The 25,487-nt window shown below is 44.5% G+C and overlaps 1 protein-coding gene across 7 annotated transcripts in view; it reads left to right on the top strand.

Moving 5' to 3' along the window:
- The window catches only part of LOC138798395 (rap1 GTPase-activating protein 1-like), a 44,555-nt gene extending 19,874 nt beyond the window's left edge, over nucleotides 1–24,681 (top strand). For 3 of the 7 annotated variants that reach the window (XM_069978834.1, XM_069978833.1, XM_069978832.1), the window contains exons 9-18: nucleotides 3,164–3,247; nucleotides 3,775–3,875; nucleotides 4,112–4,241; nucleotides 5,562–5,717; nucleotides 8,460–8,531; nucleotides 15,617–15,703; nucleotides 15,828–15,965; nucleotides 17,368–17,471; nucleotides 19,471–19,582; nucleotides 24,444–24,680. In XM_069978834.1, coding sequence (XP_069834935.1) covers nucleotides 3,164–3,247; nucleotides 3,775–3,875; nucleotides 4,112–4,241; nucleotides 5,562–5,717; nucleotides 8,460–8,531; nucleotides 15,617–15,703; nucleotides 15,828–15,965; nucleotides 17,368–17,471; nucleotides 19,471–19,582; nucleotides 24,444–24,461 — 1,002 coding nt within the window. In that variant the 3' untranslated portion in view covers nucleotides 24,462–24,680. Of the gene's footprint in view, nucleotides 1–3,163; nucleotides 3,248–3,774; nucleotides 3,876–4,111; nucleotides 4,242–5,561; nucleotides 5,718–8,459; nucleotides 8,532–15,616; nucleotides 15,704–15,827; nucleotides 15,966–17,367; nucleotides 17,472–19,470; nucleotides 19,583–20,361; nucleotides 20,629–24,443 lie in introns of those variants that run through there. The other 4 variants (XM_069978830.1, XM_069978831.1, XM_069978836.1 and 1 more) reach the window with 4 other exon arrangements.
- The last annotated feature ends 806 nt before the right edge of the window (nucleotides 24,682–25,487 follow it).

The raw sequence follows: 25,487 nt of genomic DNA, 5'->3' as shown, positions 1-25,487 counted from the left end.
GTGACATTGGGGTTGCAGGGCCATTCCATGGCCTCCCTTCCCTGCATGTGCACGCTTTGCGGGGATGGCGGTCGCTGAACGACACAGTGGTGAGTTAGCGTAGGGACCCATGTGAACCAGGGGACCTGCACATGGTACACGAGGCTATTATGGTTTGATCAAAATATATAGCGACACCCTGACGGTTTTTAAAATAGGCCTAGCGGCACTAGTGTCAGCCATGTGTGGGATGTGCGGCCGCTCCTCTCTCTCCATGTCGTGTATTATAGTAGTTATATTCTTGTATATAGGAGCAGTATTATAGTAGTTATATTCTTGTATATAGGAGCAGTATTATAGTAGTTATATTCTTGTATATAGGGAGCAGTATTATAGTAGTTATATTCCTGTATATAGGAGCAGTAGTATAGTAGTTATATTCTTGTATATAGGAGCAGTATTATAGTAGTTATATTCCTGTATATAGGAGCAGTATTATAGTAGTTATATTCCTGTATATAGGAGCAGTATTATAGTAGTTATATTCTTGTATATAGGAGCAGTATTATAGTAGTTATATTCTTGTATATAGGAGTAGTATTATAGTATTTATATTCTTGTATATAGGAGTAGCATTATATTATTTATATTCTTGTATATAGGAGTAGCATTATATTATTTATATTCTTGTATATAGGAGCAGTATTATAGTAGTTATATTCTTGTATATAGGAGAAATATTATAGTAGTTATATTCTTGTATATAGGGGCAGTAATATAGTAGTTGTATTCTTGTATATAGGAGTAGTATTATAGTACTGTATTTATATTCTTGTATATAGGAGCAGTATTATAGTAGTTATATCCTTGTATATAGGAGCAGTGTTATAGTAGTTATATTCTTGTATATAGGAGTAGTATTATAGTATTTATATTCTTGTATATAGGAGTAGCATTATATTATTTATATTCTTGTATATAGGAGCAGTATTATAGTAGTTATAGTCTTGTATATAGGGGCAGTAATATAGTAGTTATATTCTTGTATATAGGGAACAGTATTATAGTAGTTATATTCTTGTATATAGGAGGCAGTATTATAGTAGTTATATCCCTGTATATAGGAGCAGTATCATAGTAGTTATATTCTTGTATATAGGAGCAGTATTATAGTAGTTATATTCTTGTATATAGGAGCAGTATTATAGTAGTTATATTCTTGTATATAGGGGACAGTATTATAGTAGTTATATTCTTGTATATAGGAGCAGTATTATAGTAGTTATATTCTTGTATATAGGAGCAGTATTATAGCAGTTATATTCCTGTATATAGGAGCAGTATTATAGTAGTTATATTCTTGTATATAGGAGCAGTATTATAGTAGTTATATCCCTGTATATAGGAGCAGTATTATAGCAGTTATATTCCTGTATATAGGAGCAGTATTATAGTAGTTATATTCCTGTATATAGGGGGCAGTATTATAGTAGTTATATTCCTGTATATAGGGGGCAGTATTATAGTAGTTATATTCTTGTCTATGGGAGCAGTATTATAGTAGTTATGGTTCAGGGAAGAAACAGAGTGCTGCACCTCACACCTATGGCTGATACTAGTGCCGCTTGGCTAAATAAAAAACACATCAGAATTTTGTGTATGAATTGATCAAGCCATACTGCCCCATGTACCTCGTGCCGGTATCTGATACACATGGGTCCCTACACTAAGTCCACACCGTGCCAGTCAGTGGCCACCAACCCCGCAGGCGTGCACAGCCAGGGAACGGGGGCCATGGGACGGCCCTGCGACCCCCATGCCACAGGACCAGACCCAAAAACACCACACCAGAACCCGGCCAGCACCGCCGGCGGAGAAGGTCGCCCCCAAGCAGCACAAGTCTGGATAAGGTATTGCGCTCACCATAGCTGCAGCAAACAGAATGGGAAAAAAACAGGAGGGATTAAAACCATGTGCACTCAGGTGTCTCCTGCTAATTGCGGTCATGTGGGTCTCACCAGGAGGAGTGCAATACACGGAGAAAAGAGAGAAACAAAATGCGGTTCAGGGAAGAAACAGAGTGCTGCACCTCACACCTATGGCTGATACTAGTGCCGCTTGGCTAAATAAAAAACACATCAGAATTTTGTGTATGAATTGATCAAGCCATACTGCCCCATGTACCTCGTGCCGGTATCTGATACACATGGGTCCCTACACTAAGTCCACACCGTGCCAGTCAGTGGCCACCAACCCCGCAGGCGTACACAGCCAGGGAACGGGGGCCATGGGACGGTCCTGCGACCCCCATGCCACAGGACCAGACCCCCTGGCTGTGCACGCCTGCGGGGTTGGTGGCCACTGACTGGCACGGTGTGGACTTAGTGTAGGGACCCATGTGTATCAGATACCGGCACGAGGTACATGGGGCAGTATGGCTTGATCAATTCATACACAAAATTCTGATGTGTTTTTTATTTAGCCAAGCGGCACTAGTATCAGCCATAGGTGTGATGTGCAGCACTCTGTTTCTTCCCTGAACCGCATTTTGTTTCTCTCTTTTCTCCGTGTATTGCACTCCTCCTGGTGAGACCCACATGACCGCAATTAGCAGGAGACACCTGAGTGCACATGGTTTTAATCCCTCCTGTTTTTTCCCATTCTGTTTGCTGCAGCTATGGTGAGTGTAATATCTTATCCAGATTTGTGCTGCTTGGGGGCGACCTTCTCCGCCGGCGGTGCTGGCCGGGTTCTGGTGTGGTGTTTTTGGGTCTGGTCCTGTGGCATGGGGGTGGCAGGGCCGTCCCATGGCCCCCGTTCCCTGGCTGTGCACGCCTGCGGGGTTGGTGGCCACTGACTGGCACGGTGTGGACTTAGTGTAGGGACCCATGTGTATCAGATACCGGCACGAGGTACATGGGGCAGTATGGCTTGATCAATTCATACACAAAATTCTGATGTGTTTTTTATTTAGCCTAGCGGCACTAGTATCAGCCATAGGTGTGAGGTGCAGCACTCTGTTTCTTCCCTGAACCGCATTATAGTAGTTATATTCTTGTATATAGGGGGCAGTATTATAGTAGTTATATTCTTGTATATAGGGGGCAGTATTATAGTAGTTATATTCATTACTTAAGGAACACTGTACATTACATACAATGATACATGACTCTTTGCTCCTCAGGCCTCTCAGTTACTAGTCACCTTTGATGAACATGTTATGACCAACAACTTCAAGTTTGGTGTCATATACCAGAAACCCGGCCAGGTAACGTACAGAATCCATGCTGTTATTGTATATATAGTATTCATTACAACCATCCCCATATAGCTGTGATCACTGATGGATTTGAATAATGAATTGATTTCCTCTCAGTTTTGCAGCCTCAGGTTTGGGTTTGGTAACAAGGTCAGGTCAAGGGTAGTTAATGAAATGGCTTTTTGAACAAGCTCTTTAATCATTGTATTGTATTAAACACATGTTTAATATCTCTGGTTGCAGTCAGTGAATGGAAGCATGAATGGATGCATAAATAATGAATGCTGCATATATAAAGCATATAAGAAAGTTCCAGAATGATGTAGAAGCTTTGTTAATGTAAGACTAATGTGATGAGCCTGTGTATGTCCGTCACCATCTCTGCTTGCTGTGAGAATAACACGGGAGGTTTGCTATAGCAGTACCTGTGATCCCTGAGTCTTAGGACGTGTAGCCCCTTAATAAAGGATATCAATGGGGAACCCAAGTTTTCCCTGGAGTTCCCCTTTAATGCATCATCTCTTACTGATTTACAGGTGACTGAGTCCGAGATGTTTGGTAACACGGAGGAGAGTTTGGGATTTACAGAATTTCTCAATTTCCTGGGAGAGAAAATCGACCTGCAGAATTTTAAAGGGTGAGAAAGCGTCGCGGAGGGAGCGTATTGTGAGAGGCCTGATAGTTAATGGACTCGGCTGGTGCGAGAAATAATGACGTTTTTAATAATGCAGGGCCATAAATAATGCAGGAGGGCTGGACGTCCCGTCCGGGTAAACGTTTATCACGCTTTTACATATCGCACGCACTGACCTATAGAGGATGTGGTGGGGGAGGGGAGGCTGATCTGATGATGGTTCGTTTTTGACCCTTTAGGTTCCGCGGTGGTCTGGATGTATCGCAGGGTCAGACCGGTACAGAGTCGGTGTACACCACCTTCCGGGGCCACGAGATCATGTTCCACGTGTCGACAAAACTGCCGTACACAGCGGGGGACGCGCAGCAGGTCTGTGGGGATGACACATGAGACTGGGATAATCCTTGAAGGAATCTGTTTTGTCTCCACTTTATTCCTCCCATCCTCCTCCTGACATGTCTGGTTCAGCCAATACTTGTATTCCTCATAGACTGGAGCAGCCTAAAACATTGTAGTTGTGCCCAGTCCTCTGGTACTCCTCCTGGAAATAAGGGTACGTGCACACTACGGAAAAGAGGCGGAATTTATAGCGGATTCCATGTCAAAATGTACGCAGAATCCGCTCAAAATTCTGCCCGTAAAATATGAACATTGGTCATTTCCATAGGTTTTAGTTGGCTTTCCGCTCATTCGTGCCCACGAGTTTTCGGAAGAAATATTTCGTCGCGGTTTCGCGTTTTACCGGAAGAATTGACAAGTCAATTCTTTGTTAGGATTCCGTTAGAGAAATCCTATAAAAGTCAATGGGAGCTTGCATTCTGTTTGAATTCCGCTCCAATTCTGCCCGAATAGACTAGGAATTTCAAGCGGAAAACTTTCCTTTTCAATTTCTCGCCTCTTCCTCAGTGTGCACATACCCTAAGGGCTGTATGACCCAGCCTGACCCCTGCCAGATGCCAGCATTAATCTTATAGGTCAGCTCTTGTGTACTGAGTTTATTACATGATTCTGTATGCAGTGGGCTGTGCAAGCGTCTTAAAGGGGAACTCCAGAGCGAAAAATCTGTTTTCAAATAAACTGGCGTCAGAAAGTTATACAGATTTCTAAACTACTTCTAATAAAAAATATCAATTCTTCCAGTACTTATTAGCTGCTGTATGCCCTGCAGGAAGTGTATTCTCTCCAGTCTTACACAGTCACTCTGCTGCCACCTTTGTCCATGTCAGGAGCTGTCAGCAGCAGCAAATCCCCATAGAAAACCTCTCCTGCTCTGGACAGTTCCTGACATGGACAGAGGTGGCAGCAGAGAGCACTGTGTCAGACTGGAAAGAATAATTTTGTTTCTCTCTGGAGTACCCCTTTAATCTTTCCTATATGTTGGTACCATTTGAGCACTATATGATGGTATTAACATCATGTGGCATTGCTACATGAGTATAAAGTGGATTATATTGAGTAGTATAGTATATAGCATTTTTATTCAGGTAACTACATGGAAGTATTATTTGGCCTGAGTATGCCACTGTTATTTGGGTGCCATGTTATGTGGTGCTTAGTATTAGACACCATTGTATTGTACCATCATCTGTATGATTACTCTTTGCTCTGTACAATTGTACAGTCTAGGTTATGACCATTGTACCGACATCTACATAACAATACACTGACTATACAGCCTTGTACTTGCAGCTCCAGAGGAAGCGTCACATTGGAAATGACATAGTGTCCCTGGTCTATCAGGATGATGGCGCCATCTTCTCCCCTGACATCATTACTTCCCATTTCCTGCACTGCTATATCGTTGTCCAGTCCTGTCCTAGCCATACTGGTGAGATCCTGTACAAGGTACGTCATTATTGGACGGTTCCAGTGGATTCAATATGTGATTGATGTGGGTCAACCTGCTGGGACCCTCTGTCACAACATTTAAGGGCCATCTGTTCTCAATGAAGGGGTAAAGCTCCTTTTGCATCTAGTGTATACAGCGCCACCCTTCTCTATTTGTTGTGTCTGGTATTGCAGCTTAGCCTTCCTCAATTAAGTGGAGCTAAACTGCAATAGCAGACACAGGGTACAGATGTGTCCACTCTCATCTCTAAACTGAATATACTTAGTGATACTTGTCGTGACCTCTAAGCAATTTGAGATCATGATAAGTGTAAACACTGTGTAAGTCTGTGAGAGGGGAGACACACAGATTGTTATGTAAATGAGTGCACACATAACATCAGGATATTATGGTAATGAAAAATTATTTTCCTTAACTTATCAAAGGGAAAGATGAGGCGGGACACATCTGTGTAGCCAATAGCCATGCAGTGTCTGGCACAAGTAGGAGTGATGTTGTCCTCTAAGCACTGCGCCCCTTCATTGTTGGGATCTGTAGATATGCAGACCTGCAACCATCCTTGGAATCTGTCATTGGCATCGCTATTAGGCTGGGTTCACACTACGTATATTTGAGGCTGTATATTTGAGGCTGTATAACAACCAAAACAAGGAGTAGATTGAAAACACAGAAAGGCTATGTTCACATAATGTTGTAATTGAATGGATAGCCGTCATTTAATGGCAAATATTTGCTGTTATTTTAAAACAACGGCTGTTATATTGAAATAATGGCAGTTATTTACTGTTATATGACGGCCATCCACTCAATTTCAACATTGTGTGAACAGATCCTTTCTGTGTTTTCAATCCACTCCTGGTTTTGGTTGCTATGAGGACGTGACTTGAGGACCAAATACTGCCTGAAATATACGTAGTGTGAACATAGCCTTAGTATAGAGACAAAACTCAGAAGGGGCATTGATAGTTTTCTTTCTTATGGAGCAGAGGTAATTTGCATACATTTTTCCCATGGGGCATTGCTTGAACGTAGATCTCTATACAACAATGGATCTCTTCAGTGAGAATGAGTACTGCCTCTAAGGGATTAAAATCCCTACATTCTAGTTATCTGTTGGTGAAAAGGTCACATTTTCTGTCATGTTACCTTAAGTTATTTGGATGTACATATAGAGCAGGGGTACTCAACTTTTAGTGAAGGTCCACTTACCGGGTCTATTTTCAGGTGAAGGTTCGAGCTGAACATCATTAGTAAATGTGTTGCGCTCCCCCAGTAGTATATCCCCCCTGTTGCTCCCCCAGTAGTATATAGCACCCCTGCTGTGTGCTCCCCCAGTTGTATAGCCCCCCCCTGTACTCCCCCTCCCATATAGCATATAATATAAAAAAAAACACCTATACTCACCTGGGTCAGGGCTAGAGTTGATTAAACCTTGGAAAATCCGAGGTTCGATTAACTCTAGTCAGGGCGTCTCCTCTTATCTTCCCCTCTTGTGGCCGCACTGCAGCGGTCACAGGAGGCCGCTCTCCCCTTGTCCTCGTGCCAGCGCTCCAGTGACATCACTTGAGCGCCAAAACCAGAGACAGGACAGAGCGCCCTCTTGTGACCGCTGCGGCCACAAGAGTGACTGACAGGGAGGGAGCCAATGGCTTCCTCTCTGTCAGTGCTGCTGCTGCACGTTAACTGTGAGCACTCATTACAAGCGCTCATAGTTACTGTGCAGAGGGAAGCAGTGCGGCTCAGTATACAGGTATACTGAGCTGCAGCAGGGGTCCGGACAGCTGGCCACCAGTTTTTTAACTCTCCCCCAAGGTGTCTGCAAGAATGTTATCTGAGCCGGATCATCCATTGATTCCCAGAATATAGGAACCCCAATACATAGAAGTGTGCTCAACCATTTCATTTTTGAACAGATTTGTTGACTCCCTCTGTGACATCTCCCCACTCCCTCTGTGACATCTCGACTTGCCGAACTGTTCAGGTTCAGGAACATTCTCTGAACCTGAACACTTTGCATTTGACTCCTGGCAGCTGGAGAAGTTAGACGCCACCCAAGGGAGTCCTGGGCCATAGGTTATATCCAGGTGGCCCTAGGGTGGCATCTAACTTTTCCAGCCTCCAGGAGTCAGACCAACCTGAACATTTCGGCAAGTCCGCTCAGCACTACTTACCACCCTTGGCTTCTGCAGTAGACATAACACCATTTTGCCTGTGATGTCCCTTTAAAACTGAAACTCTTCCTGTGGAGGAACAATAACTTTCCACTGAGGTTAACAAATGTATCCAGCCTCTCTAAACAACACGGACCCGAAATAATTTCCAGCCATAAAGGATTGAGCCGGAGAGTGATCTCCTATTACTGCATAAAATAACAACAGATTGTAAATTATAGATCAAAAGAACAATAGATCCGAGCCAGATGAAAAAGCCCTCCAGCCTCCTTACCCTTAATGTAACCGTGATATAGACTAATGCAGAATCCATCTAATAACTCCCAGAATTATATATTTATAACGTAAAAAGACGAGAGAGATGGTAAAGCTGAGATCTCAGGAGCTGTTTGATGGTCGCCCCGCTGTGTTGCTATTTAGTTGGAGACATGGCAGGAAGATTGTGGTCATCTTCACAACATACAGCACCCTATATCTCAGCTAGATACTAGGCTTACTGGTGTAATGCATTGTATATGTAGATTTGCTTCTGCAATGAGGTAATGACCATGATGATGTTCTCTGCAGGTCTCTGTCACTGCCCGCGATGATGTTCCTGGATTTGGACCCGCTCTGCCAAACCCTGCAGTGTTCAGACAGGTTAGCAGACGATTTTATGGTACCCAAAAGTGGCGTTCCAGCCAATAATAGAGCGAGGACCCCCAAAAATCCAAAACCTGTTATTACTTTTATCAAGGAGTCTACCCATAAAAGTGGCCGACCAGCCAGCACCCCTCTCAGGGGCGAAAACTACAAACTCTACAGATGGGGGACTCTTCCCTCTGGAGGAGATTCACTGTTGGCTACTAATCCCATCATGTTTCCAAACAGACAAAACCCATGGAAGATCCTCAGGGTGGTAAGAAGAGTATCAAAATATGGCACGGTGGTCCGGTTTCCCATGTAGGAGAACTTCCTAAGGCCATGTTCCCACTACATAAGTTCCGTAGTAATCACAGCCGTTTTAACAACGGCCGTGATTACTACGGAACTAACGTAATGCTGCCTTCTAAGGAATCCCGTGCAGAGTGTATCCACATAGTATATACTCTGGCCGGGATAACTAGCTGCACCGCAAGAAACTGACATGTCAGTTTTCTGCAGCCACTATTCATTGAAGGATGTTCCCCGAATGCTCTTGGATTTTTAATATTCTGAAATAAGGGTCAGATACGGGGGAGCTGAGGTAACGGGGGTCCACATATACACAAAGTCACTGTACAGGTGACGACACGACCTATCAGGCACCCCAACTGTTTACTAAACATAGTCACTATTTTGACAGGTATTGCATTCCACAAATCCACCAACACTTGTGCCCTGTGAAAAACCTGTTTTGCATGCACTTACTAGTCATTGCTCCCACTAGCCAGAAACCTACTCCACACTGATGAGGGGCAAAAACCCCGAAACAGCTGTCTGTGGATGGATACCTTGCTGAGGTGGTTTCCTTGACTGGAGAACACCTTTGGCTTGGTTGTTCCTTCGCCTGTCCCACGCCGCAGCCGGCCCGCGCTCTCCGCTGTCTCCACATCCCGTCAGGTCCCGCGACGTCACCCTGCAGCTGTCACGGACCTCCAGGCTGTGGTGAGTGAGTGGGGTGATTGGGTCGCGCGGGTCCGCCCCGCGCGACCCGATCACCCCAGCACGTCCCGCACCAACCCCGGGCACTCGCCACAGCCTGGAGGTCCGTGACAGCTGTAGGTTGACATCGCGGGACCTGACGGGATGTGGAGAGTGCGGGCGACGGGACAGGTGATACTTAACAAAAATGACAGCAGGGGGGACATAATGCCGCCCCCCTGCCGGACCGCAAAATATGCCGCCTGAGGCGGAAGGCTCATTCCGCCTCATGGCAGAAGCGGGCCTGTTCTTTTGCATATTTGATTTCCCAGGGGGCAATGTTCTAGAATACACTCCATTGAGACACGTGATGGTGTCTCTGCGGTATTTTGGTTGATCTCCCTGAGGTCAACCAGCGTCCTTTTGCATGCACTTACTAGTCATTGCTCCCACTAGCCAGAAACCTACTCCACACTGATGAGGGGCAAAAACCCTGAAACAGCTGTCTGTGGATGGGTACCTTGCTGAGGTGGATTCCTTGACTGAAGAACACCTTTGGCTTGGTTGTTTCTTCCCGGAGAGAAGGTCTGGCTAGTTCACTGACGTTGAGACACGTGATGGTGTCTCTGCGGTGTTTTGGTTGATCTCCCTGAGGTCAACCAGCGTCCTTTTACTGTACAGGTGACGACACAACCTATCAGGCACCCCAACTGTTTACTAAACATACAGTCACTATTTTGACAGGTATTGCATTCCACAAATCCACCAACACTTGTGTCTTGTGAAAAACCTGTTAAAGGGGGACTCCAGCAAAAATCTTTTTCTTTCAAATCAAATGGGTAATCATGACTAGTGTCGAGTGTGCACTAAAATGCGTTGAGTAACAAACCCCATTAAAATCAATGAGAAAATTGAGCATTTATCCAGGTGCCCCCCTGCTTGGCAAAGAGGAGAATACCTGGATAACATATTACATTTTTTTTCTTCTAATATTTGTATATTTCGTCCCTTCAAGGGAAAATATAGAAAAAATTAGAACGAAAATTAGGTTTCTGCAAGACACAAGCAGTATGCCACTTGATGTTGGGGTCTTGGTGTAGGGGGCCACCAAATTGACTCCAAATGAATTTGACTATTTGAATTTTGTTGCTAAGTTTGGAGTCAATTAATAACCCATAGGGTAACTGTTCTTCTCTGTCTGACATGTCCCCTTGACACCATGTGGTCACCAATACCAGTTTACGTATCACTGTGCAGATTACCATTAAGCGTGTCTCTGCAGAGTCAGATAGATGGGGGGGGGGGATATTTTATAGTTATTTTCTGCCAGAGAGATGTGAAATAATAATGGCCTACAATATTGAAGTGACCTCTAAAGCACCGGCAGGTTACCAATACATGTCCTCAGCCGCTCCCCCCAACCATAACACTTAGCGCCCGCTTAGAATTATGCAACTTCATAAAAATTAGATGAAAGTAATGGGACTTGCCCATCTGTCATGTTGGATATGTTATATGTTTGGATCAGTTGGGGTCTGGGTGTTCATTTACAACGAGCGGGGAGAAGCGAGCGCCAAGCTCTATCCATGACACAGGAGACGGACTCCGATAGAAGATCTACAAGCCTGCTCCCTGCCTTGCTGCACCCGCCCGAGCTCCCTCTGCACACCCATTGGGCGAGTGGAGGATACGGCAGTCATACGCCAGGGAGAAGGGGTGAATCTGTACCTTCTCCCTGGCGTACCCCTCAGGCGGGATCTTGGTGAATGTCCCCCATAGACCCTGTCCCTAGAACAAACCGAATGTTTTTTATGAAGAGTGCACTTTAAGGAGAGAGTAAATGTGATATTAAATACAACAATCCCTGTTGGGTTCAGGAGGAAACTCTTCGCCTTGTTGCTCGGCTGCCAAATCATCCATTAAAAACTAGAGGCTTATAAAATATGCACAATGTGCGGCTCCACCATCACCAGCGAAACCACAAGGCCTCTGGTCTTCATTATTCTTCTCGGATACTAGACTGAGGTAGTTGGTATTCAGGGGGGATGCTCCGTGCAAAGTCATATCTGCAGCACTGTCTGAAACGTGTGAACGGGAAAGCTCCAGTGTACAGAACGAGTCTGTAGCGGTATGGATTCTACGTTCTAGCAGGCTGTGATATAGATGAGGCAGAGATTCCCACATTGGCATCTGGCTTCACCCCATTATGTTATTTCTATCACCTTGTGTGGACATCACTTGGAAGGTTTGTAGACTGTGCCAGACAGTGCGGGACTGAGAGAGTGGAGGTTGAGAGCTGGGATAGAGGTCATCAGGGACTATAGAGAAATGACAATAACAATTCACCTTCAGTGGTCAGGATCTGATGGGCTTTAGCCACCTGCCACTTCCCGAACCGAGATCCATTCTGAACTTTGCAAAACATTTGGTTTGGTTGAGCACGGACAGGTAAGTATAGATGGCTAAATTTTTGAATTGCACTAAAACAGCTAAACGCCTACATTTTAGTGCAGTCCTATTAGGGATTGGTTCCCACGAACCTGAACTTTACATTTAAGTTCGTTAAACCTGCTCAACCGAACTTTTGAAAAGTTCAATCATCTCTACTTGTGTAGCTCAATAAGGAAGTCACGCGTGGTGAGCAGCTTGGTGGGAATCAGTTGTGATAGGCTGTCAGGGTTGTAAAGAGGAATGATTATTGGCTTTGTGGGTGGCGGTATTTCCTGCGCTGCACTGTTTGCAAACTGTTTTTGTGCTGCTGTGGTGACAGTGTATGGTGAGTGGACAAATTGGGCCATTGTGAATAAGTGACTTGGAAACTGCGGAGCACCACACACCATTGATGTGAGAGGTGTATATGAAGGTGCACAAGGGTGGACTAACGTGCTACTATAATTTTTAACAGCAGTATCAGGATCGGACCTCTGGTGATTGGTAAAAAGTTGCCTTCTCCAATGGCTGGTAAATGGTTGTCTTCTCCTTTGATTGGTAAATGGTTGTCTTCTCCTTTGATTGGTAAAGGGTTGTCTTCTCCTCTGATAATGGGTAAAGGGTTGTCTTCTCCTTTGATCGGTAAACGGTTGTCTTTTCCTCTGATTGTAGGTAAAGGGCTGTCTTCTCTGATGATGGCTAAAGGGTTGTCTTCTCCGTTGATCGGTAAAGGGTTGTCTTCTCCTCTGATGCTAGGTAAAGGGTTGTCTTCACCTCTGATGATAGGTAAAGGGCTGTTTTCTCCTTTGATGATGGGTAAAGAGTTGTCTTCTCCTCTGATGATAGGTAAAGGGCTGTCTTCTCCGTTGATCGGTAAAGGGTTGTCTTCTCCGTTGATCGGTAAAGGGTTGTCTTCTCCTCTGAAGATAGGTTAAGGGCTGTTTTCTCCTCTGATGATAGGTAAAGGGTTGTCTTCTCCTCTGATGATAGGTAAAGGGTTGTCTTCTCCTCTGAAGATAGGTTAAGGGCTGTTTTCTCCTCTGATGATAGGTAAAGGGTTGTCTTCTCCTCTGATGATGGGTAAAGGGTTGTCTTCTCCAATGATTGGTAAGTGTTGTTACGTTTTCTGCTTCATTGAATAGATGGACGTTGGTGTGTCAGCTGAGAAACATCACAGAACAAACACCCTGCAGCCATAACACAGGCTGGTGGGTGCAGCATTACTGAAGGATAGTCTCTGGGCCACTCATCCATGTGGAGGTGATCTCACCCAATCTGGGTATGAATTTATCCCTGCAGATCACGTCCACCCATACATGTTAATTGTCCTCCCTGGGATCTTCCAGTAACACAATACAAAATGTCGTACTGCTAGAAATATCCAACATTAGATGGCAACCAAGACTTCCCTGGCCATTCCCCAATTGAGTATCTGTAAGACCTTTTTGATGGTGGTGTTAGGTCTGTGGACCCTTCAGCCCCTGTAGGATGCAGCATGGCTCCAGATACCTGTGACCCCTACCAGGGCCTTATAGAGTCACTCGTGGCCCATCTAGCTGCTGTTTGTACTGCACATATTCATAACTCTGGGCACAATAATGGAACTCGATTATGTAGCTTTGAAGAGACACAAAACAAAAACATAGGAGAAGATGCAGAGAACCATGACGAAAAGAAAAACCCTTAACATGTCAGATCAGAACCTTGGAGACCTAGAGAACCATAGCAGAAGAACATACTCCTTGAGTGGAGAAAACAGAATCCTTGAGACACATAGCCAGAGAGAACAGAGTCTGAAGTGTGGTCCTGTGTGACGCTACACAGTCAGGAGTCAATGCAGAGATGTTGGTAGTACATTGGGCCAGAAGTCATGCACCTTCTGAAGGATCTAGTGACGTCCACAGTCAATAGCCAGGAGCATTATAAGAAAGCCTGTACTTGTACTGTGGGGGAGGGGGAATACAATCATCCAGATTCTCATATCTCTTCCTTTGTGCATTTCCTCCCTTCTGACATTCTTCACCGAGGATCACGCACGCGTTCGAGATGTTTTGTTACATTTCCTCTTCTTCAAACTGTCTATGGGTCATAGGATTTAACCCTTTCCTCCGTCCACCCGGACCCTTTCCATTCTCTTTGGCCACAAGATGGCAGTACGGCGCTGTAACCCGGTCCATGCGCGGTCTACCACTAAGTGGCAGCGTCGCCATGTAATATTCTCATCTCCACATGTATTAAGTTACAATCAATTATTTAGCAAGTGCTTTTCCCTGAATAAAACATTTTCTCCATCCGTTATACTGGCAGAGTCAGAACGCGGGGCAGCGAAAAGCGAGCAGAAAAAAGGAGCGCAATGATTCATAACTTAATTTGAAATGCCAGCTGTAGATATTACTGAATACATTACCCGTAGCATATTGGTTCCTGAATCATCAGATAACCCAGTGTACAGCTCCATAGCCGGATGCCAGGCCCGGGGCGGGGAGTGGCCGTGTCCTGGGTGCTGATGTTCACAGGCCTTTCTAACATTCTTGGGGGGGGTTTTTCTTCAATTTCTTGAAAAGAATTTATCAAGGGAAAAAAATCTGTAAAATTTTTCATCGCCCTGACATTTGTGACTGTGATGGTTTCTGCATGTAGATATCTCCTAGGTAATAGAGGCTCTCCACCCACACAAGACGTCTCTCTATCTCTCCTTAATTTTTTTTTTTCTGTCTTTCAAATCAACTGGTGTCAGAAAGTTACACAGATTCGCAAATTACTTCCATTTAAAAATCTCCAGTCTTCCATACTTATCAGCTGCTGTATGTCCTGCAGGAAGTGGTGTATACTTTTCAGTCTGACACAGTGCTCTCTGCTGCCACCTCTGTCCATGTCGGCAATTGTCCATAGAAAACCTCTCCTGCTCTGGACAGTTCCTGACATGGACAGAGGTGGCAGCAGAGAGCACTGTGTCACACTGGAGAGAATACACCACTTCCTGCAGGACATACAGCAGCTGATAAATACTGGAAGAATGGAGATTTTTTAATAGAAGTAACCCTTTTAAGCGTTATTCTCCATTTCTATATTCTCTGAACATGGCATGTTTTGCCCAGAAGCCCTAGATCCTAGAACTCTCCAAAGTCTATTTTGCAAGTGAGGATGGAGCCTTGATGATTCTGCAGACACGTTCTTGTACTGAGTCACTGTGAGCCCGGGGGTCTTGCAGCGGTCATATTAAATGTCCTTTTTTTTTTCTTTTAACACTGCAAATCCTTAAAGGGGTTGTTCACCCAATTTTTTTTTTCTTCCAAATCACCTGGTACCAGCAATTTTTAATTTACCCTTATTAAAAAGTCTTCCAGTACTTATCAGAAGCTGTATGTCCTGCAGGAAGTGATATTCTTTCCAGTCTGGAGAGCAGGGGAGGTTTTCTATGGGGATTTGCTGCTGCTCTGGACAGTTCCTGACATGGACAGAGGTGGCAGCAGAAAGCACTTTGTCAGACTGGAAAGAATACACCACTTCCTGCAGGACTAACAGCAGCTGATAAGTACTGGAAGACTGGAGATTTTCTAATAGAAGTAAATTACAAATCTATATAACTTTCTTCAAAGAAAAAGAAATTTAGTGAACAACCTCTTTAAATAATTTTCCCCCCAATTTTCATATTTTCCCCCTCACTCAGTGTCTCTTCTCCTTCATCTCAGAACCAACAATTCCATGAATTCCTTCTCACCAAGCTGATTAATGCCGAGGTCAGCTGTTACCGAGCCGAGAGGTTCTCCAAGCTGCAGGTGAGTAGCGGGCTGGTGATGGCGGCGGGGGTCACCCAGCAGAACGTGCCCCCCATCAGAGCGTGCCCCCCTCCTCCCGCCATGTCTTATGTCTCTTCACCTCTTATCTTTTCCCGCACACCAGGAGCGCACGCGGAGCTGTCTCATTGACACCTTGTACGACGAGCTCTTTCTGCACAGTCAGACCGTCCTGGGGTCTCTAGAGGAAAATCCTGGAGATAAACTGGAGAATCCTTCGAGTGGATTCCTGGAGAACTTCAAGGTGAGTGACAATGTGTAATATGAGCGCATGGCTGGGAGCTGCCCGGGGATCCTTCATCTGGAAGTGTCCTAGAAGGAAGGAGACATGACAGGGTGTGAGGCGTTCTCTATATAGTCACACATATATATATATATATATATATATATATATATATATATATATATGGATATATATAGATATATATGCGTTCTATATCTATATAGACATTCTCTTAAAGGGGTCGTGTGCTTACAGAGGAAAAAAAATTGCAAGGGGTTTCCCTGTCATTAACAGCAGGAAAAATGGAATATACATGAAACGGAAATCAATGGGAATTCATTGTATCTACTAAACTAGGAAAACACGACTGCTGTCCTCTAAGAGTAGCGCCACCCCTGCCTACAGGTTATGTGTGGTATTGCAGCTCATCCCTATTCATTTCAATAGAGATAAACTGCAATACCAGACTCAACCTATGGATAGAAGTGGCGCTGTTTCTGTGACATTGCAGTCGCCTCTTTGACACCTTGCCTCGCCATGTTGCTGGAATAAAAGAAGTCTTTCCCCAGAGTACCAGGAGAAAGGGGAAGCCCCGGACCAGGAATGGATTGAAAAGAACTATAAAATAGAGTGCTGAAGGTTTGGGGGCAGTGTTGGGCCATACAGATTTCCTTTAAAGTGTAGTTCACCCCAAAAAATTATTTTAAATCAACTGGTGCCAGAGATTTGTAAATTACTTCTATTAAAAAAAAATCTCCAGTCTACCAGTACTTATCAGCTGCTGTATGTCCTGCAGGAAGTGGTGTATTCTCTCCAGTCTGACACAGTGCTCTCTGCTGCCACCTCTGTCCATGTCAGGAACTGTCCAGAGCAGGTGAGGTTTTCTATGGGGATTTGCTGCTGCTCTGGACAGTTCCTGACATGGACAGAGGTGGCAGCAGAGAGCACTGTGTCAGACTGGAGAGAATACACCATTTCCTGCAGGACATACAGCAGCTGATAAATACTGGAAGACTTGAGATTTTTTTATTAGAAGTAAATTACAAATCTCTGGCACCAGTTGATTTAAAAGAAGAAAATTTTTTTGCTGAACAACCCCTTTAAATGTTATACCTTGTTTGCCAAGTAGAAGGAGTTAAAGGTGTTAAGGCCTGGCCTCCTATAATACTGGATTTATTACGATAATACTGGATTTATGATGACGTGTAGGTTGTAGTAAAAAGAAACAATTTCTGCAAGCAGATAAGGATAGAAGGGCACAAGTGCAGACAGACTGTCATGCTGCCCCCTACAGGTAGATATTGGATGAAGGAGGGTCAGGCCCACTTGGGACCCCCATGGCTGTCAGGTCTTGTTCACATTAATCTTACAGGGTGTCATCGTCTTGTGTTCTTTACATATATAATGATTGTGTGTCTGGCAGACGTTCTCGCTCTCCCTCAGGAGCCCCCAGAGGTCACGTGACGCACTTTCACGAGGATGCAGAAGCGCCAGCATCGCCATAGATAACGTCTCCGAGGAAAAGAGGTGCGTCAGGGGAGCCCATCCACCTAAAAGGAACCTCTCCGCATCTCCCTAAGATACAACCGGGGACACAATGATAAGAAGAATTTTTTAGCTGCAATTGAAAAACAATTCTTTTCTTTCCAGAGATGCAGCTTGAAATTCTTTGTCCCCGGGGAAAACTTATAACGGACCCCCCCCCCCCAGGAGTAACCCCACCTGCTGGGAGGATTATAGAATTATATAGCGCTATGTCGTGGGTTATTGGCCAATAGTAACCATAACCTCTGCTCCCCCTATAGCAGGGATGGGGAACCTTCAGACCTCCAGCTATTGCAAAACTACAATTCCCATCATACCTGGACACTGGAGAGCTAAAGCTTTGGCTGTCCAGGTGTGGTGACTGCCCTGTCCGTGAGCAGTGACAGACGGACGGTCACAAGTTAGATTGAACAGTGTGACTCCACTGGTGTAGTGGTTGGCCGAGGTATAGCTCTGCCCGGTGGTTATTTGCCAGTGCCGGTTGAGCGTACAGGTATGCTAGCACACCTGCTTTTATTTTGAGTGGGCTAGCTATACCTTTTCCCCTGTGGTCAGTGACCTGCCGGGCTGTTTGGGGGTCCCTTGGGTACTTATCGCGGTGGTCTGGAGTGGAGTAGTCACTCACCCGGACTATTGTCACTGCCACCCACAGAAAGGGGAGATGACCCAAGGAAGCTGTGATGACTGTGTCGGTGCTTGGTGAAGAACCACAGAGTCCCATTAAAATAAATATAATATTGTTTACTGTGAGGATCTATGATACAGGAAAATACAGTATACTTTCATCTATTTAAGTTTGTTTTAGATTTGAAGACAGGAACAGATCTGTACTGATAGTGAACAGGGTGATGCAGCCATGCTGGCTGGGTTGCGTGCTGAGAGATAGAGGAGGTTCAGAGAGTAGAGAAGAGGATGTCGAGAGAGTCACAACCCAAGTAGTACCATGCTCTGCTGGAACTTTGGAGGTAGAAGAAGTAGAATACTTGAAAGTAGAGAGAGAATACTTGTGCCTGTGTTTTGACTCTGGGGCCTTTGCACCACCTATTGCCCACCAGTGTCGGGGGACCCGTCCTAGAGGGTGACACAAGCCCCAGACCTTGTTACCTGGGATGAGCAGAGTGGTCAAAGTTCTCTGTTTACACCCGCGCTGCGAGATAGAGTGCATAGGCTTCTAGCAACTTTGCTCTATCCGGATCAGTTCCTTTATGTCTTGTGGATACTGACCTGCACTATGTTACGATGTCCACAGCGTGGGTTAGGATGATCCCTGACTTGTCCTCTCTAGCAATGACTTAACACTGCATAGTGTGTAATAGGGTTGCTTGAGGGAAAACTTTGTCTAAGTCTCGCATATACATGTGCTCTGCTCAACGTCTAGACCACAACACCCCTTGCACTGGGGACCTGGCAGGAGCCAGGGCCCAACTTGGATTCTGTAGAGGAAGGACGCTCCCTACAGCAGTCAAGGCAAGAAGACTCCTACACTTCCTCTACCCATGTGACTTCCTACCTACAGCATATGTAAACTGTGCTGTGAGTGGATGAGGAATGTGTGTGTAAGATACAAAGAGAAAGGTGATAGGTAAGAAGAAAGAACTCTCATTGGTGTACAGATCCATGTGGTACATAAGAAAAACAATAACCCTTTAGTTCCTACAGCCGTGCAATATCTGAACACAAATACTTTAATACTGCTACATTACCACTTACACTTTTAAGTACAGACTTTTGCGAAGGGTGTAACCAATAGCAACACCGGTGGTGGGACACCACACAGGCATGATGGGAATTGTAGTTTTGCAACAGCTGGAGGGCCGAAGGTTCCCCATCCCTTCCCTATAGTCTCTGATCTGCCGCAGTCTTATTGTTTGCAATACATGGCCGTTCCTCCAAACCTATTATATATAATGGAATGCAAATCTGTGCAAATTGATTAAAAACAATGGTCAATACTAATTGATTTCTTTTTTAATCTATAAAGGTTTCAGACGTCAGAATTGTGTAAGAAGCCTCTGCCCTCCTACTCCTCATCCAATAGCAGCAGCTTTTGCAGCGCACAGGGCAGCGAGAGCTCCCCGGAGGAGAGAGCCACGGTGAGACCGCCATGGTATACTACTTATATACTGTTGTATCTATAATGTAGGTTATTAATAGTATAACATCATACTGTTTGTTTAGGTAGAAAGAAAGATAGATAGCATGAGAAATGTATCATTCATGCAGCCATGGAAACTGACAGCATGGATATACATATAGGTTATACATATATCTGTTCTGTCCGTTTCCAGATCACACAGCTGTACATACTTACCTAGTTCCCTGCTGCTGTGATCCTGCATCCTATTCTCCAGCTCTCCCGTCCAGCTGCTGTGTCTTCAGACCCCGCCACCTCCAGCTGTTAATCATTCTGGAGGAGACAGTCCCTAAAGACACAGCGGCTGGATGGGAGAGCCAGAGAATAGGATGCCGGATCACAGCAGCATGGAACTAGGTAAGTATGTACTGCTGTGTGATCTGGAAACTGACAGCTCAGATATTTGTATATCCATGCTGTCAGTTTGCCTTTATCGTTATTGGCCACATATCCCCTGTTTACACTGGAAGATGTGCGGCTGATGATGATACATTTTGAAGCTTGTTCTAAACACATGATCAGCCAAGGATCGGATATTTTCCCTAACTTTTACATGGGCCGATTATTGGCCACAGGAGCACTTCTAACAATGCTCCTGCCTGATAATCAGCCTGTGTAAAAGACCCTGAAGGATCTGAGTGTCTGTGATGAGGATGTCTAGATGCCGGGGTCAGAACGTCTGGTCTTGTGGGTTGTACCTGGTGTGTTGTGGTTAGTACCAACAATATTTTCTCCTAGAAAAGATGACTGGTGACCAAAGCTCATTGATGTGTGGGATCCAAGACCGATATGGTCTGATCCCACAGAAGACCAGCCATAGAGCAAACTGCTGAAAAACCTCCTGCTGGCTATGGTAGAAAGGAGTCAGATGACACAGGACATGGCAGCTCGCTGTGTATGGGGCCCCGCAGACTGGTCAGAGCCCATGTGACCCCCTGTCCACCACTGATACTGTCTACAATGGTCATCAGAACTGGATCCTGAAGCAATAGAAGAAGGTGTCTGGTCTGATGGGTCACGTTCTCCATCATGTGGGCGGCCGGGTACATGTGCGTCACTTACCTGGGGAAGAGATGGCACCAAGATGCACTATGGGAAGAAGGCAAGATGGCAGGGCAGTGTGATGGGCAATGTTCTGCTGGAGACTGTCCTGGCATCAAGTAGATGTTACTGTGACACCGACCACCTACCTAATTATTGTACACACCAAGTCTACATCTTCATGGCAAGGGGACCCCCTAATGGCAGCGGACAATGCTCCAGGGGCCGCACTGCAGACATTATAGGAGGATCAGAGCATTGAATGAGGAAATGGCCATCATTAAAGGGATACTCCATTGTAAATCTTTTTCTTTCAAATCAACTGGTTTAAGAAAGTTATACAGATTTCTAATTTACTTCTATATAAAAAAAAATCTCCAGTCTTCCAGTACTTATCAGCTGCTGTATGTCCTGCAGGAAGTGGTGTATTCTTTCCAGTCTGACACAGTGCTCTCTGCTGCCATCTCTGTCCATGTCAGGAACTGTCCAGAGCAGGAAAGGTTTTCTATGGGGATTTGCTGCTGCTCTGGACAGTTCCTAACATGGACAGAGGTGGCAGCAGAGAGCACTGTATCAGACTGGAGAGAATACATCACCTCCTGCAGGACATACAGCAGCTGATAAATACAAGAGGACTGAAGAATTTTAAATAGAAGTAATTAAAAAATTAATATAACAAGTGGTTTCTCTATTTCTGGCCCTGACTCTGCGGTATACATCGCCGCTCAATCTGCCTGGTGTTCCCCCATGATGACGACTCTCGCAGCCCCAGTAGACGCCCCAGAGCTGAACTCTCCCTAGGCTGACTAATGTGCTCGGCCTCACCGCCTCTATGTCTGACTATTACAAGCTGCTCACTTCCATGGAGCGACTACCCGGCAGTAACAATTTCACAGGTCAGCTCACCGTCATCTTAGCCATGTCAGGATGACAGCTCTCCCCCTGGGTCCTCCAGACACGTATCCCAGTCCGCTGTGCAGTCTTCCTCCCGGCTGGGCATCACATCATTCCTCCTCTTTGACTTTATCACCCTGGGACCGTGGCAGTATTGGGATACCCCATTGCTTCCTACTGATCATTCTCACAGTCCGCTACTGTGACACAAAGAGCTGAGCCCCAGCACATCTGTATCCAAAGATGTATATAATACAACATCACATTATAACACTCCTCCCTCCTGGAGGCTAACAATTCCTTCCATACTTGTTATTATCTAATCAGTCTCCTTCCCCCAGTTCTCAGCTGCTGTTTTCTGTTGAAGACACAAAAATCTGTTTGTGAGCTTTTCTCTCTGTCTCCCCCTCCCTTCTGAGACAGGTGATGTAAACAAGTACCTGGCAGGCTTTATCTGCAACATTGTAGCTTCTTTGTAATGCTGGGAGGGTTAATCAGAGGTTAAGTTGCTGATGAGCTCACTGGCATTACAAAGAAGCTAGAAAGTTGCAGATAGGGACTTGTTTACATCAGATGTCTCAGAAGGGGGGGGGAGTTGAGAGCAAAGACAGACTGAACAGCTCAGATACTGTTTTGTATGTCTTTAGCAGAAAGCACAAGCTCAAAACTGAGGGAACGAGACAGAAAAGATAAATATATGTATGAAATGAATTGTTAGTCTCCAGGAGGGGGGATTATTTAACACGATGATTTACCTAACCCAATAACCCCTTTAATAAAATACCCCCCCCCCCCCCTATTCAATTCAGTGCAGTACCCAGATAAGAAGAACATAAATACCTCCTCAGGAAAAAACATAATAGTATAAATGTAAGGAAACAAGGAAACTCATACTCAAAGTGCAAAATTAGGTATCAAAATAAAAATAAAAATAAATATATATATATTTTTGCAGGTAATAAATACATAAAACAATGTACAATAATAAAAGCATACATTTATATGAATAACATACCCGCAGTATGCCAAGGTGGAAGCTGGAGAGGAAGAAACATTACCAAAAGAGGAATGAAAGCCCCACGTGTTTCGCTTCTCCACCTGGTGGCTTCATCAGGGGTCAGAACTGGAAAACTGCAAAAAGTGTTTAGGAATGAGGAAGACGACAAAGAGATGAATCTGATTGATAACTGTGTAATGTGCTGGAGAAACAAGTCCCATCCATGGAGTCCTCGAACCTTACAGGATCTGCTGCCAATGTCTTGGTGCGGGGTACCAGACACCTCAAAAGTCTATGGAGACCGGGCCATGATAGGTTACATTATAAATACCTGATGATTGGATGTAATGTTATGGCGGATCGGTGTATAAGTCTCACTCCGCTGCTTCCTGGTAAGTAAGTGACAAGCGGCTTGTAGAGATGTGACACAGCAGAAGGCGGCATCCAAGAAGAAGACGTCACCTTAAGGAAAGAAACTCCAAGTGTCAACCAACGTAAATCACAATCTCTCACATAGCAGAGCGGCTATGTTACTGGAGCCTGGCATGTATAACACTGGTACATTGTATAATATATCCAGCAGAGGGACTGCCTGTAGCTGCTCCACCGGGTCCTCTGCATTTTCATGGAATTTTATTTTTTTTCTCTCTTTTTTATTCTTATTTATTTTTACCCTGGGCCTGTCTGGTCATAGTCTACCCACCAGCACCTGCATATCACCTGGTGTGTCTTCTCTCCTGGCTGCCCCAGTACTTGGTACTTGTAGTCCCACATATGTCAGGAGACCGGGTCACAGTGGCTGGAGTGTATCGCTGACCCTGGGCTTTGCTGGATCACACTGCTACTAAAAAAAAAAGAAGGGGCTGCACTGAGATGGTATATGGCAATGTCGGAATTACCTGAAGATGGTTCTTGAGATAGTTAAAAGGGATACTCTGGCGGAAAAAAATCTTTAAACTCAACTGGTGTCAGAAAGTTATATAGATTTGTAATTTAATTCTATTAAAAAAATCTCCAGTACTTATCAGCTGCTGTATGTCCTGCTGGAAGTGGTGTATTCTCTCCAGACTGACACAGTGCTCTCTGCTGCCACCTCTGTCCATGTCAGGAACTGTCCAGAGAAGCAGCAAATCCCCATAGAAAACCTCTCCTGCTCTGGACAGTTCCTGACATGGACAAAGGGGGCAGCAGAGAGCACTGTGTCAGACTGGAGAGACTACACCACTTCCTGCAGGACATACAGCAGCTGTTTTTTCTAATCTAATCTAAATGTATTTACTTTCTAATGAGGGCGGCCATCTTGCCTGAGCTGACTTAACAGCAGTTATTGATGTGCTTTACAGCAAGCCCCCTTGGACAGGACAATAGACAGACTCTGTCCCCTTGAGATAAATGTAAAACATTACTGATCAACTCTATTTCCTGTTAAGAGGTCATTCAACAGGCAACTGCTATTGTCTCTTCTATCCAATGGTGTCACATGATGCTGCAATGCTGTACAGATCACTTTACAGCAGCCTCCTCCTTATCATCACAGACACAACAGGAAGTCTCAGCTTAGTTTTACACCTAGAATGGAGAATGGAAACGGCAAAATTCCAGGAATATTTTAGAAAACAGTAAAATGGGGGGAAGTAGGGGAGACTCAAACTTTTTTTATGTTAAACATTTTTTTTTTTTTTTTTTTAATTTTTGAACAATGCTTACTTTTCTGATGACACATTCCCTTTAAATAATGAGGACAAGACAAGTAGTAAATTCCTCCTCCATACCTTCAGACTGGAATTTATATTTCATCATATGTACAAATTAGTCCCACATGGAGCCACATGATGCCCTCACTGTAAATATTGGGGTCATTGCACTGACTGCTGTGCTTTCTGCCTAGGAAAACGCCTTGAAATGAAGGCAGACGTCCTCCCCCCGGATGAGACTGGAGATTAGACTGTGTAAGATGGAGGAATCCAGGCGAACCATCACACATCTTTGACTCACCATGGAACAAATAAACACCTATAACCACAGCACTTATATATTTTACAGTGTTCAATGAATTAAAGGGGTACGCCAGAGGAAAATAAATAAAAAAACTGAAGCCTTCCAGTACTTATCAGCTGCTGCATGTCCTGCAGTAAGTGGTGTATTCTTTTCAGTCTGACACAGTGCTCTCTGCTGCCACCTCTGTCCATGTCAGGAACTGTCCAGAGCAGCAGCAAATTGCAAAAAAAAAAATTTTATTGACAAAAATTCAATAAAATATATTGAAACAGAAAACCTCTCCTGCTCTGGACAGTTCCTGACATGGACAGAGGTGGCAGCAGAGAGGACTGTGTCAGTAGCAACACGTCTACTTATGACAATGTATTCACTGACCTAGAAGACCAATGTTAATCCAAGGTGGAGTCTCGCTGTTACCTGTCAATATCCCAGATCTGCTGACGACCATTGCTTCCCTGGGACAGAGCAGGCGCTGACCGCTCGTGCTGGATAATGCGGCTTGTTCTGTATTTAACCGAAAATTGTGCATCTGGATTTAACCTTGTACAAAGGTCACAAATGGTTCAGATCCCCAGAGCAGCCAGTCAGATTATAGCCGGGAGCAATGGAAGAAGTGGGACGTAATAAGAGCGAGAAACACCGATATCGTCCATCGCTGTGGGGAACGCGCCAATATTCATAAGAGTTTTTTTTATTTTATTTTTTTTTTTACTTCTATTGATCTATTATTTCTTTTCTTTTGTGTGTTTTTTTTCTAGTTTTTGTCTTTTTTTAAAGTTCTGGCCCATTGGGATTGTCAAGATCTGATTTATTTGAAACATTTCACAAATAGTAATTATATTATAATGAAGGAAAAAAAATCATATTTTTTAATAGATATATTATATATTTTATAGATTATTTTAGATACGTGATTTTATTATTGGTGAGTAAG

The sequence above is a fragment of the Dendropsophus ebraccatus genome, chromosome 8 (assembly GCF_027789765.1).
Source record: "Dendropsophus ebraccatus isolate aDenEbr1 chromosome 8, aDenEbr1.pat, whole genome shotgun sequence".
Classification (NCBI taxonomy): Eukaryota; Metazoa; Chordata; class Amphibia; order Anura; family Hylidae; genus Dendropsophus; species Dendropsophus ebraccatus.
This window is presented reverse-complemented; position numbering and strand designations above follow the sequence as displayed.